Source organism: Pararge aegeria, chromosome 2 (genome assembly GCF_905163445.1).
Source record: "Pararge aegeria chromosome 2, ilParAegt1.1, whole genome shotgun sequence".
Taxonomy (NCBI): Eukaryota; Metazoa; Arthropoda; class Insecta; order Lepidoptera; family Nymphalidae; genus Pararge; species Pararge aegeria.
In genome coordinates this window covers 15249616-15263270 of record NC_053181.1, presented here as the reverse complement: position 1 = coordinate 15263270, position 13655 = coordinate 15249616, and the positions used below count along the sequence as shown (strand labels likewise).

General features: G+C 36.3%; 3 protein-coding genes across 3 annotated transcripts in view; 1 reads left to right on the top strand and 2 right to left on the bottom strand.

Moving 5' to 3' along the window:
• Window positions 1–2715, bottom strand: part of LOC120630707 (short stature homeobox protein 2-like) — a 29109-nt gene extending 26394 nt beyond the window's left edge. The window contains exon 1 of the mRNA XM_039899997.1: window positions 2493–2715. Within this exon, the coding sequence (XP_039755931.1) occupies window positions 2493–2715 (223 nt within the window). The remainder of the gene's footprint in view (window positions 1–2492) is intronic.
• A 1172-nt stretch (window positions 2716–3887) lies between these two features.
• Window positions 3888–7371, bottom strand: LOC120632508 (mitochondrial import receptor subunit TOM40 homolog 2-like). The gene is made up of 3 exons (XM_039902329.1): window positions 6628–7371; window positions 5679–5873; window positions 3888–4651 (listed from the first exon to the last, which is right to left on the bottom strand). Exons 1-3 carry the CDS (start codon window positions 7342–7344, stop codon window positions 4427–4429), a joined length of 1137 nt encoding a protein of 378 aa, XP_039758263.1. The 5' UTR covers window positions 7345–7371; the 3' UTR covers window positions 3888–4426.
• Window positions 7372–7817: 446 nt separating this feature from the next.
• LOC120631982 lies at window positions 7818–13637 on the top strand. Its single transcript, XM_039901711.1, has 4 exons — window positions 7818–8256; window positions 9708–9889; window positions 10462–10596; window positions 11444–13637. Exons 1-4 carry the CDS (start codon window positions 7962–7964, stop codon window positions 11579–11581), a joined length of 750 nt encoding a protein of 249 aa, XP_039757645.1. The 5' UTR covers window positions 7818–7961; the 3' UTR covers window positions 11582–13637.
• Window positions 13638–13655: the final 18 nt, after the last annotated feature.

The window sequence follows — 13655 nt, the reverse complement described above, 5'->3', positions numbered from 1 at the left end:
TCGAGTGTTTCTTCGGAAAGTTTTGTGAAGATCTTTTAATTCACAGTATCTATATCTGTCTCTGGGATGCCAGGTTCCTCTATATTTGTGCCAAATTTTGAGAAGGTTGAACCAAACATAGACAACAAACAGACAAACGGACAGACAAACCTTCAAATTCAATATTGGCAGTGGCCCCGGAGACTTACTTATGTTCACCCTGACTATTATACTTTTCATACCCGATCTGAATGACTGCTAATAAAATCTAATAGCCGATTCAACAAAAACAGTCGATTGCGGTGAATGTGCTGACGAACTTCACAATCTTGTTCCTACTTCCCCGTTCTACCACAGAATAGCGAGACATCCTTATGTGAACCCGTATGTGAGCGGTGACATCCTTATGTGGTTGATATTCCATCAACACGCAAGAAATGTTTTTTATCCACGTTTCTGATACGTACTCCTAGGATGTGGAACGCCCTCCCGGCAACTGTGTTTCCTGCCACGTATAGTTTGAGTGCCTTCAAGGCAAGAGTGAATAGGTTTTTTCTAGGCAAGCGTGCTCCCACCTAGACTTCATCATTGCTTCCTAACGGGCATGATTGTTGTCAAGCGCTAGCCTATCGTCAATAAAAAAAAGTCTAGCCTTCTTGTGGCTTTGTTCAACACTGAATTAACAACATTAGTGGTTTCAATAGGAATATTGCGTAAGTCGGTTTCAGCTTCTATCGACTATCATACTCTTGGTTGACTCTTATAATACAGAAGGTTAACCTAGAAAATTCTTCAATTCTTTGATGAATGTACTTTAGCAGTAATGACCATAAACTTGCGGTAACACATATTGATCTACAAAAAATGTACACAAAACAAAGATATTGCGCGTCATGTTTAACCAATCTTTATCTGTAATGTATCTTGCAGCTTTTGCATTTTTTTTAATCCTAGGAAACCTTTAGTTTCTACGAGTTAAAATTAATATTATATATGTATATCCATTACACACTATATACCTACGTATAACAAGTAAGGCGCATGGCGCTGGACCGCTAAAGCGAGCCGGGTTTTTTTTAAATCGGTTTGAGTAGGTAACCTTTGATTTAGACTATTAATATTCTCGAAGCGGTTGACATCAACTGTACGAACCGTGCGAACACCCTTGTATTGAATGTATACTGTATCACTGTTTGCCACGCCGGCCAGAAATATTGACATAACTCCTACTTTCAATTTCTTATTTTTTTATTATTTTTGTTTGTTTGTACTTAATAGGCTCCGAAAGTACCGATGGACCGATTTAAACTATTTCTACACTAAGAGTAAGTTAAACTATCACGAAGTAACATAGGCTATAATTTATTCGAAAAAAAAATGAGATCCAATAATGTAAAAATAATGCACACAGCAAAAAATTTCCTTACGGAATATAATAAATAAATAAAATAATGTATGTAAGTACTACATGCTTGAAATACCTTCTCATCATTATCTACAAAAAGTCCGCGAGGGAATATATCTAACTGTCTAGTTAGGTCGCAATTGCAGCTTTTGTGATCTTAAAGTTTATTGAATAGCCGGTGGAAACAAAAGTGTGTTACATTAGTATCGCAGTATTAATTCTTATTTAAATAAATAGTTTATCATAAAGGGTGTTTATATAGCAGTTAAATACTTTTTAATTAAACAGTTAACGCGAGTTTAAACAATTTAAGGACTGCAATCTAATCATAGCAGTTATTATTAGAGATACACTCAATTGAAAAAGTTCTTTTTATAAATGACGTCTGATAAAAATAATCGTAATTTGATTGTATGCCACACATCTCCCAAATAAACCTTTTCTACGGGATGCTTTAAAAACAACAACAAACGCGGACGAAGTCGCCGGCAACAGCTAGTCAAGTAGACGCTGCTTGATTTCATCACTGCACCAAGACCAGGGTTCCATAGGGTACCTAATAATGCTTTGTGCTTAAACATATATAACATAATATATTTCCCTTATCCTATACAAAAAAGACAAAGATACGAAACAAGAACGTTATAGCTCAGCAAAGCTCGTAAAAACTATTCATTCCAAATAATTTCTAGCAGGAATATCACTGTACTAATATGTGCTATCACAATATCAATTATTCTTGTACCTGAGCAAAATAGGGTATGAATGACGGTCCTTAATCATGATTCAGGAAACTGTGAAAGTTAGTAATCTGCATATTATTTTTCTATTTGCAGAACCTTGTTTTTGCGATTATACTTTGGGCAAATATCTTTTTCATAAGCAAGTGAGGGAATACATGTTTTTCGTAGCATTTATCCCTACCACTCACCACTTTTATGGAAACCGTATGATTTTTTGGAAAATACTTTTATCAAGTAAAGTCTGTATAAACAAAATTGTCATTTGAAGGTTGCTTTTATTTCGTAGAATTTCGTCCTTAATTACTCGTCACTTCTAACAAACTGAAAGCTAGAAAACAAAACTATTTAAGCTCACGAATACCAACCGTGTTTATTATCATCATCATCGTCATCTCGTTTGTAGTTCTGGGGTACGGGGGAAACGAGCCAGTTTCTGGGTCTCTTCGCCGGCGGCGCCTTCTCCTCGAGCGCGGTGATGTCCACGTCTTCATCCACATCGTCCTGCTCCCCTGGCTCCGGCGGCGGGGCCGGTGCGTCGCCACCCTCCAGCGACTTGCTGACGAAGTCCGCCAGCCGCTCCATCACCATTACTGCTTCAGACACGCGACCGCGCGCGCGGCCATCGTCCGCCACGCTCTACGGAACACACTGCAGTGGAGGCGGTTCGAACGCCTACACCACCACATAAACAACAACCCCGTAATAAACACAACTCTACTAGATCCGGTCATGGTTTATTTTCAAACGGTACTGCGTCGAAGGCGGAAAATAAACTCCGCCCAAGTCTCGCGCAGGCGCCCGCCCTAGCTTTCGTTCCGTGTGCCGCTCACTGAAGTTGCCGACGGCGAATAATACACGCCTACATTATCGTTATATTGAAAATGAAATTTTAATGCGGTCCTTTTGTTTTGTGTACTGATGTAAATCTTAGGTGTGAAACGTTCTGTGAATAAGAAAAATGTGTATACTCTTAGTTGTGTCCGCAAATCGCAATGGGCTTTTTCTTTTGTCTTCGCAGTCATATTACAATACAAAAACAATGCTGATTTTATAAAACATCGCACTTTTAAATACAATCTGATTTTATTTTAATACTTTAAAATATCGGGCCTCGCATAAAATTTTCGGGCCCCGGTAAACCTGTACAGGTGCTTTATTTTTACGTGTGCGTTATATTTCATTTTACTCTTGCAGGTTTCATTTTATTTTGACAAAGAAATATAACTTCTTCGACGTACAAGAATCTATGTGGAATAAAGGCAACCTATAATCCTCTTTACCATTCTCAATTTCATATTCACTTTATCATGCAAAAAAGGGTAAGAATCCATAAATGAAAACCATTATTTTTATATATCTTTATTTTAATATGTATTTACAAGTCATAGGTAAAAATATAATATAGTTCCTGAATGATAAACAGTTTAATGGCTTGATGTAAATACAAACCTAACTTAATAGTCTAAAATGAAGTACAATAAATAAGTGACTGTACACAAAATCAGATGTATCCGCAGCTTCGATTTATCCGAAATAACGAGCTTTCCGTCGTAAATAAATAGAACGTTTCAAATTCCGCTTTACGTGGTTATAATTAATAATTTCTGTTTTTTTTTTGCCCTTGCTGAAGTCTTTGGTCGTGGCTAACCGGGGGGTAACCACCCTAACAAAATAACTTGGCGCCCAGCGATTTAGCATTCCGATAACATGCCGCGTAGAAACCTTTTAGAAGTATGGGTTTAATATTACTATTATACTAAGGTACCTCTAACAGGTTAGCCCGCATTTTATGCATTTATGCATCAGCTGTAGGTACAACCTGGAGGTTGCAGTAAAGGGCTTACTTGTAGTGGAATAAAATGAAACAGACAGTGGGAAACCACTACTGACTTAGCTCTCTTACAAACCTACATAAGAACCGGTGACGAATGGAGTGCAGACCAACATACATAAGTGAATTTGTATGTTGGTCATTCTTTTAAGCAGTTAAATCAAAAGTTAAACCCTCGCGATAAAAGAAGCCCGATGGTAACATATGATCTTTTTAACTCGAAAATCCTTGTCATATATTTGACATCTTAGCTGAGGTGGCTACATGGATTTTGACTGGTACTTAGTTTTGGAATACAGGGTACTTGTTATCGGATAAAACCTACTGACATTCTTAATGCAAAAAAATCATGATATAGCCACAGGGATATAAACCGTACACAAGAATGGTAAGGTAAGGTAGTATCACTACGACAAGCTACTTTTCTACAAGGTAAGGTACGTGCGAAGCTGCGGACACAGCTAGTAACTAAATAATAGCACCAGTGATCCCGAATCCAAGACGGAATTTATCATTGGGATGGTTGAGAAGAGCGGATATTGCGCAGGCTAGTTGGGTGTTCTGGCCTCCCAAAGCTCTCTGGAGGGTAGCCCCGACTAGTCCGTCAGAATCCACGGAACCGCGCACCGTCCAAGCGTCTGTATGCCACTCGTAGGCCATCGTAGCTACAGCTCGTCGGATTGCGAACCCCACCTACAAGACGAAGTTCCATGTATAATAGGGGCAAAAAATCCAAGACATTTCTAGCTTAGGGTTTTTTATTTTTAATAAACATGCCAACCTCTTACTCATATCTAAAAACCTGTGCACGCCACTTCCGCTCTCATCGTATCAACTATCAGGTCAAGGGACTAAGATCTAAATCCCTCTGTCAATCATGAATCATAAATAAGAGAGGAGGCCAGTTCCAAACTGTGGCAAGTTAATCGGCTGAGGATAATGATGACTTTTTAAGTACGTACCATTATGGGGGTTAGTTTCAACTCTTAAAGTTCAAAGCAGTTATAATTTTCTAGAAACTCCATTTATAAAACTAGATTATAAGCTGTGTTAGTTACGGAAATCTGTTACCGTATAATTTGAAAGAGGTTATGTTTAATAAAAGTGTTATAATAATTATATATATTTAGTGGTCCTTCGAGCCGGTCCGTAAACAAATTAGCAGTAGATACGACTTGTTTACTTAATGTATCCACTCCTACAGAATATGTATACCCTATATATATATATATATATGGTCATCATCATCATGTCAAGCAATATAGGTCTTTTGTAAGGAGTTTAATGGTGTTTTGCCGTTTGGCCCCAGCGAATCCCTGCGACACGCCAGATGTTATCCGTCCACCTCGTATGGGGTCTACCAACACTGCGTTTACCGATGCGAGGTCGCTCTTCCAGCCCCGTGGGACAACAACGGTTCTAAAAGCTATGTGCCATTGCCACTTGAGCTCCGCGACTCTTTGAGCTATGTCGGTAACTCTGATTCTTCTACGGATCTTCTCATTCCTGATTTTGATCACGTAGCTATACTCCAAGCATAGCTCTCTCCGTCGCCGGCTGAGTACCCTGCGCCTCTGAGGCCCGTAGTTAGAAACAATACTACACATCTACTTAACACTTTCTTAAGTTGCGTCAATCTATACCACCGCTACAAGGAATAGATAGTAAATTTTGCAGAAGACAAACTAAACATTCTTTCGGTAAATAAAATATCGTCTACCTCCAGCATAGCAGAGACAGTGAGAAAGGGCTTGATGGCTCGTGCGTAGCACAGATCTAGTCCCCTGTTTCCAAGAGTAGCGCTCACGGAGTGGTCTTCACCCACCCAACGCGCCGCGCCAGACGCTGAGCTTAATTCCGACGCTTGTCCTCGAGCTACTACCTCCGCACCAAGTGATATCTGATCTGTTATAGCCTTAAAAATAAGTAAAAAAAGGAAACTCTTTATTATATTGAGTTATATTACATATTCGGTTTTTTTTACGCTTTAAGGCTAATAAAACAAGTTTATACAGCTTTCTTGCCTTCTTGGAAGCCGGGAAGTCAAGAATGCCGTTCTAAAGGCCTATATTTAAAATCTAATTTCGTCTTAAAACTAATTTTAACCTATTAGCCTCGTTTCAGACACACTCCTTGATGTGTTGCAGGTCCTACGCTACATTGCACTATGAACAATGAGCGGAACGTGTCCGATTCGAAGCCTAAGGACTGTTACCACCTCGGTCCTACTCATTTTGGCACCCAGAAACCAATAGATTTCTGGGTGCCAAAATGTTATATATTAGTTGTTTATTATTAAGGTTGTAACGTAGGTACCTAATGTAACTCTGGTATCTTCAAACCCGACACAATATTATCTGCTGAGCATTAGGCAACAGCTGGCGTACCAACTATCACGACAATTAGACAAATGGAAGGCATAACATCGGAATTTAATGTTTTTCACGTTCCAACAATATCCTCTCACAACGCGGCGTCTCGCTATCCTGTATTACATACATACATTCAAATGAACATAATTTCAAATGATCAACTTCTCCAGGCTCGATTCCCGGTATCGGCATAACAGTTACTAGGGGTTATCTGCATTCTTCTCTCCTATAGGCTGAGATAGAGAAGACCTATGTACAGTCCGGGCTTTAATAGGCTTAGGATGATGATAAACTTACCTGCAAGTAATGTAAAGCAATAAATTCTTTGTTTACACCAATAACAGACGTAGTAAAATTGTTGAAATATGCGTCGAATATACTTTCAAAACTATACAATTCTCGATCGGCCATTTGCGCTACAATTGTGGCTCTAGTGCCCTTCGACGGTCCCACACGAATCTCGCAGCTCATTTGTCCACCTGGTGCCGCTTCCATTACAAAATACGGCAAACCTATTGCTTTCGTTTTATCGACGTATGATAATAAAACTTTGTAGCCACCAGGAGTAACAGAGCTAAACGACATAGAATGTCCGAGTACCCAGTTATTGTGGGTCCTTTGTTTCACAGACACACAAGCGCCTTCAAAGCACTGTGGTAGTCGGTATCTGGCGGCGTTATGTATGTGCCGGAGCAGCCCCGGGTTAGTGGCTCCAGCTGGCAGAGCCAATTCCTTATCCCTCTTGCAAGTACTACCAGTGCGAGATCCTGTAACACCTGCTCCAGTTTTTCCCCGATCGCTTGCAGACTTTGTGCCATCTGGGACTCTGCATGCGCATTTTGGAACCTGCGGTGCGTCTCCCCCACCAGCAGTATCAGGTGGACAGGGAAGAAGGGTTTCTTTTCTAGGACTGTTAGGATTTGATTTTGCATATATAGTTTTCGTCTTAGTTAACTTGAGAAGATCTGATAGAGTTGGTATATAGAATTTGGGTCCACTTTCTGTTCTGTTCATTGCTATTTAATTAATCCGAAGCAATCTATTAAAATATATTGTATAAAATAAAAAACGTATTCAAAACCAGTTGTCATCTACGACAAATAATTTTGACAGTAGATCTCATCAAAGGCATTTACTTTTTCTAAATGAAATGGCAAATATATCTACTTGTTTTCTTGCTTTTTGCCTAACCAAATATAATATTAAGGTAACAAAAAGACCGACAGACACTTTCGCATTCAGAAACATACCGGCCATAAATATTGCGTTGGTTGTGTTTTGTTACGTATACATAACATCTGTGATTTCGACTTTGGTTGATCATTTAAAAGATTCATATTTAAAAACAACGATGAGTACTATTTTATTTATAGTATTATCGTCGTCGTTTTCTACATAAAATAAGATTATGTTACTTTTTGAGCTGTCACAACTCATATGTTTATTTGACTAACTGTGACTGGCAACACTGAGGTTTGGTTCTGTATCTGAATTCTGACGGTCGCCTTATTGTTTTTGATTTGTGATTTACGTCACTGGGGGTTTTTACCTACTGTTTCCTTGTTTGTTTTTAATTTTAAAAGTACCATTACCACCATCTGTAATACATGTCCATTTAGATTTCTTCAAAAATGACCAGCAAGTTAAGTGCTAAGTTCTTCGAAATATTCCGGAATCTTAAGTCCGACGCGATACCTAGGCCACCTCGGCCGAGTGAATCATGCCCGCAAGATAACTCCGAGCCAGAAGCGCAGAATGAAAATGTAGATTACACGGACAACCAAAATATATTTGCCGAACAAGATGGTCACAAGAAAGGCAAGAAGAAGCCCAAATACAAGAAATCTTATTCAATGCCAAATCCAGATATGCCAGAGGAAGAAGACAGGCGGGGAAGTAACGCAAGCAGCACAGTCAACACTCAAGGTAACCTTGCAATCATAGTTTGAGCTGAATGCAAGAATTCCCTATGCCGAAGCTTTTTCGGTCAGTTTTGTCACTCTGCTTGCTCTCTATATGTATATCAGTGTATATCAACTTTAGATTGGCAACTCAATATTGTATGAGACTATCAGACAAAAACAATAATAAATGTCATCTGTCCATTGTTTGTGTTGCATTGTAGCAATGGATTAAAAGCGAACAAGAAATGTAAGAAATGTAGCCCATATTACATTTTGGTATCTTATAAGATATAACTTAGTATAACAAAAATGAAACAAAAATATTTACAAGTAAACCAGCAATGCAATGTAACAAAATTAATAAAAAATAAACATAGTAAGTACTGAATGTTCTGACAAGTGCCATTCATCATCACCATCCACATGCTGTAACAATCCACTGCAGGACTAAGGCCTCTCCCAATGGAATTGTTTTCCCATAATCACCACACAGGCTGTTGATTGAAGTAGATGGTAGTAGTAGCACAGAGGATGCTACTGCCCATGCTCCATTATGTCATAATATATATTAGTTTATTATTTTTATATTTATTTATTTGTATTGATATATATATATATATATATTTTATTTTATGTTTTTATTTGTATTTATTTTGTTTATGTATTTGTATATAGTTATTTGAATGTAGGTTTATAATAATTTTACACCACCTATTTGTTCTCGCTCTTGTTGTCCTAATCCTAAGGTTGCAGGGCAGAGATCACTTTTAAGCGATAAGGCCGCCTTTTGTATTCTACTCCAGTTTTTGTGTTTCTCTCTATTCATCCTTTATTTTCCTAACTGTGTAGTGGTGCAAATAAAGAGCGACTCAACTTGTATTACAAGTGGTGGAAGAGTCACAACACCTAGTGGCATTACAACCATCAATAAAAGATGCATACATAAAATTTACATTTATATAACTATTATCTCCGGTTAATAACTATAAATTAAATTTAAATGTATTAATAATATTGAATAGGTAATTGTGAAACTATTAACACGTTGGCTGCTGAAAACACAACGTTTGTGTTTTAAAACTACGTAACGCGTGTGCGGCTCGAACACGCTAGGCGTGTTAAAATAAATGTACTTACAAGGATGCGGCCGAACACGCTGGGCGTGTTTTTCCGGCGTTCTGCGAGTGCGGCAAACACAAACGCTGTGTTGTTTTAAATATACTGCTAGAGCGGCATTTACGCAACAAGTGTGTTATACGTTACCGCAAGTATGTTTTATTAAATATTAGTTAAAAACACAAACATAAAACCTGAACTACAACCTCTTTAGCTTTAAAGTATAAATATTTACTTATTCCTTAATACTTTGGATTTTGAGGTATGTGAGGATTTTTTATGAGTCAAATTTTTACTAAACGATTATTTAAAAAATAATGCTCATTATTATCTGTTTTTATATTTTATTGTTATCAGCTACGGGGAATGTTATCAACATTGTGAACTCCAACAATGTTCGCTGCGGGAATGAACTTATTTACTACATGGGTCCTGTTTATGGCCACCGTGGTCAGTCAAACACATCTGCAAATTATGATGAAGAGGAACCTGTTGAGAAGACTAATCTAATTACACTCTTGTTGGAGGCTAATAATAAGGTATTTATTTACCACTCCATCACCACACATCCATACCAGGCCATAATCTCACTACCGTGTAATTCTCATGTACACATCAAAAGTGCCACCTATGGGCCTGCTACTACTACTTGAATAAAGATCTTTTTGACTTTGACTTTGACTTTTACGTGAGCTAATTGTTAGTGATTGATCTTATCTAACATAAGTCTCTCATGCTCTTTTAAAATAGTTTTTGTGAGTATATACCCACTAAGTAGGAGTAATTACATCATACACAATCTATTTAATGTAACAGGGTGGCAGCACTGTGTAGGAGGGTGGTGAGGTTACTGTATTATATGAATTAGTTCAATTGACACAGATGCATGGATTAAAACAAGATAAAATTATAAGTTATTATATCTTCCACCCAAGCTGGCTGTAGAGGCAATTTAGTTCCTTGTTATGATAGCTTTAATGTTAAACGTATTGAATAATGTAATATCATACATGTCAGTACCCTCATCTAACCATCTGCATTTTAACAAACTTATGGTACGTTGGTAAAAACCTACAAGCACGATAAATAACCATTACCTTATTTATTATAGCCGGAACACGATTATATAGATTACATATCAAAGCATTTGGGCAAGAACTGGCACAGTTTCTTCAGGCGATTGGGATATAAGCAGGGTACAATAGAAACTGCTGAAATTGACATGGCCAAACATGGAGTAGCAGAGGTGAGAGTGGATTTCATTCATACTAATATTATAAATTTGAAAGTAACTCTTTCTTGACTGTCGTCTTTCAAATCTACATGACTGAAAAGATCACAATACTATTTACCAGTGATATATAGATTGTATAAATTTTAGCCTAGAATCCAACATAATGCATTATGTTGGATTTATAAAAATACTACTTTTAAACTTAGCCGTATTTCGTTTTCCGTTGCAAGTAGTGCATTTAACTTGTTTTTTATTTTTATTTCTCTACAAGTTAGCCCTTTACTGCAATCTGACCAGATGGTAAATGATACTGCAGTTTAAGATGTTAATGATGAAAATGCAGGCTAAGTTATAGTTAACTTATACTTCGTAAAGTAATCGTTTTTTTTCGCGGAATTGTACCGGAGCACGTCTTTGTCGGTAAAATGATAAGTAGCCGTGGCTAGCTAGCCAAGTCTCACCAGGTAAACCATGTGCGACCACGAAATAAATACTTGTCTTTCTCTCAAATGGCTACAACCTGATGTTGTGTTTCATAATTATAATCCTTATTTTAAGAACATCAAGTTATATATTTTAAAAATAATACTCCACTAAGCTATTGTAGTAAGCCTCAGTAGTGGTTCGTTAAATGGTGCAAGCAGCGCCACGCGCTAGCCAGCCTTCAGAATTACACGTTAAATGTCCTCAATCCGCTAGATTAGATGTTATGCGCCGTGAGAGAGAGATTCAGAGGAACCCCTAATGCCCGTCCAATATCCATGAAAACCATTGTCAACACCCTCGATTGTGTAAATTCAGAGGGTCAATTATTGTATTCATATTTCCATATTGCGTAACTTACATTTTTTTGTTTTAGGCTCGCTATAAGCTGCTACTCGATTGGATACGTAATGACAGTGATGGTACACTGGGTAAGTTAGCAAATGCTCTTTGGGAGGATGGTGAAAGGCAGATTGTTAAAGAGTTGGCTGCAATGTACAATAAAACCACATAATATTGAGGCTTCGACGATCACAAAACTTAATAAATATTAGTCTATAGGGGCTCCATAATACACGATTATAAAATTTATTTTACTGTTTTTGCAAAAGATATTTGTATAAAACGCCTTAACGTTAAACGCTTGTGCTCTGAACTCTTTGAATGCAACCGTAGATGAAAGGGAAATGGTCCATACATTTTTGTAATGTACCATGTATACCAAATAATAAAGAAAGAAGAAAAACTGTTTCATACGAATTCTATAAGCTTTTGCATTTTTAACATTCCAACTATGTTTTAGTGTGTTTGCATTGCAGATATCTTATGAAAAACAATTTCTTGAATGTTTTGTCCTTAGGATTCAGTCAAATTTTGTAAAGGTTGCTCAAACAGTATATATCTGTTTTACTAACAATTAAATATATTATTATTACAATGCACACATCGCCATCTAGCCCCAAAGGAAGCGTAGCTTGTGTTATGGGTACTAAGATGACTGAATTATATTTTTATAATAATAATTAGACGATAATTAACATTCCTTGAAAGAGTTTAGTGTTTAAGTGTGTTGAGAACACGACAAAATTGAATAAAACACTTTTGTTTATATAGTAGATAGGTTACATTGTAAAAGCGCGTACAAATTAGAGGCGTAAAGAATAATTTTCATAATATAACATCAAGAAGCACAAAGGCAGCGATAATACTGTGTCATGCGGACGTCATTTTTACGTAGTGAAGTTTGCTACTTATCCTTAAATATTGTTTATATTGAGCCTTAACAATATGTCCCAAATAGTAAACGATGCACTACCTCTGAACAGTTAAGCAGTGTTTTGCCACGCTATGACTAAAAACTCCTTTCCAATGTCAGAACATGTCAAAAAACATGTCAATTATTAAGGAGTTGAGATTGTCTCGACTTTGAACCATTTACTGAGGAATTTATAAATCACCCTGCAATATGAGATACTAGTTCTGAGAGATATTCTAATAGCGTTCAAAAGAAAATAGCTTGGGATGATTCTTGGAACAAATTTATTAAAAATTCCCAAAACCAAATACAAGGCAGCTGAAATAAAATCATTTTTATTCTAATGTTATTTATTGTACTATTTTTTTTTTTTGCTGTAATAGCATCCATTTATGCATCGCATTTTCTACAGAATCCATAGTATTAATGTCAGCTGAGTCTTGTTACGTTTCAGTAAATTTACTGATAATCTTATCAGTAAATTTACTGAAACATTACAGACTTTTTACTGCGCCACAGGCAAGCTACTTTATTCTTCTTAATGGTAGGTTTACTTTAGTAGCTTCTTCACGTCTCTGATTTAAAGGTGCTATAACAATTTATTCAGAAATAAATAAGCAGATATATAATAGTAGGTGCAAGGTAAATATAAATTAAAAATATGTATGACGAACCTAAGTTGTTTGTAAAGAAATATGTATTTTAGATACAAACTGTTTTACAATATTTTACACAATTTGTTTTTAAATGTTACGTATTCGTATTTTAATATACTGTTTATAATACTTATTTACTGAAGGATATTTAGTTCATGTAAGGCCAACTAATCGTAAATTAATGCAATATACAATTAAGTGCTTCCATTCCAATGAATTCATAACTTACTATGTACAATTATTATTATTGTATGTCTACATACACTCCTACATACACGCCCTGTTACATGTCAACAATCTTTTAATTACTTTTAATAGTAGAATGTATTCAAAATACAAAAAAAAACTTAAGTGATTTGTTTATTTTCTTTATAATTTTAAATTGAGGAAAAGATTGTTTACATTATAATATAGGTGAGAAAAAATAGACTAAGTTAGCATTAAGTTTAAATTGTGATATCAGACATTTATATAAAAATATTGAGTAACAAATTTTACAGAGTATTGATAAATATTGCATATTCATAAAATTTATCTAGTCATGCACTCTCAAAAATCCGGAGAATAATTTTTGCATGCCATAATTGAGAGAAAATACTATTTAGACTTCCTTTTCTTTATGTAGGTTTTATAATAAATAAAGTTTTATATTACATTCATATAGTTTTTAATTATGT

Bases quoted from the DNA above. Each gene is read 5' to 3' on its own strand.
- LOC120632508 (XM_039902329.1), bottom strand. From the start codon at position 7,344: ATGAACAGAACAGAAAGTGGACCCAAATTCTATATACCAACTCTATCA. The intron at 5,874-6,627 runs GTAAGTTTATCA...CTTATTTTTAAG, and splicing joins TTGCTTTACATTACTTGCAG to GCTATAACAGATCAGATATC. The intron at 4,652-5,678 runs GTAGACGATATT...TTCGTCTTGTAG, and splicing joins CTGTCTCTGCTATGCTGGAG to GTGGGGTTCGCAATCCGACG.
- LOC120631982 (XM_039901711.1), top strand. From the start codon at position 7,962: ATGACCAGCAAGTTAAGTGCTAAGTTCTTCGAAATATTCCGGAATCTT. The intron at 9,890-10,461 runs GTATTTATTTAC...TATTTATTATAG, and splicing joins TGTTGGAGGCTAATAATAAG to CCGGAACACGATTATATAGA. The intron at 10,597-11,443 runs GTGAGAGTGGAT...TTTTTGTTTTAG, and splicing joins CCAAACATGGAGTAGCAGAG to GCTCGCTATAAGCTGCTACT.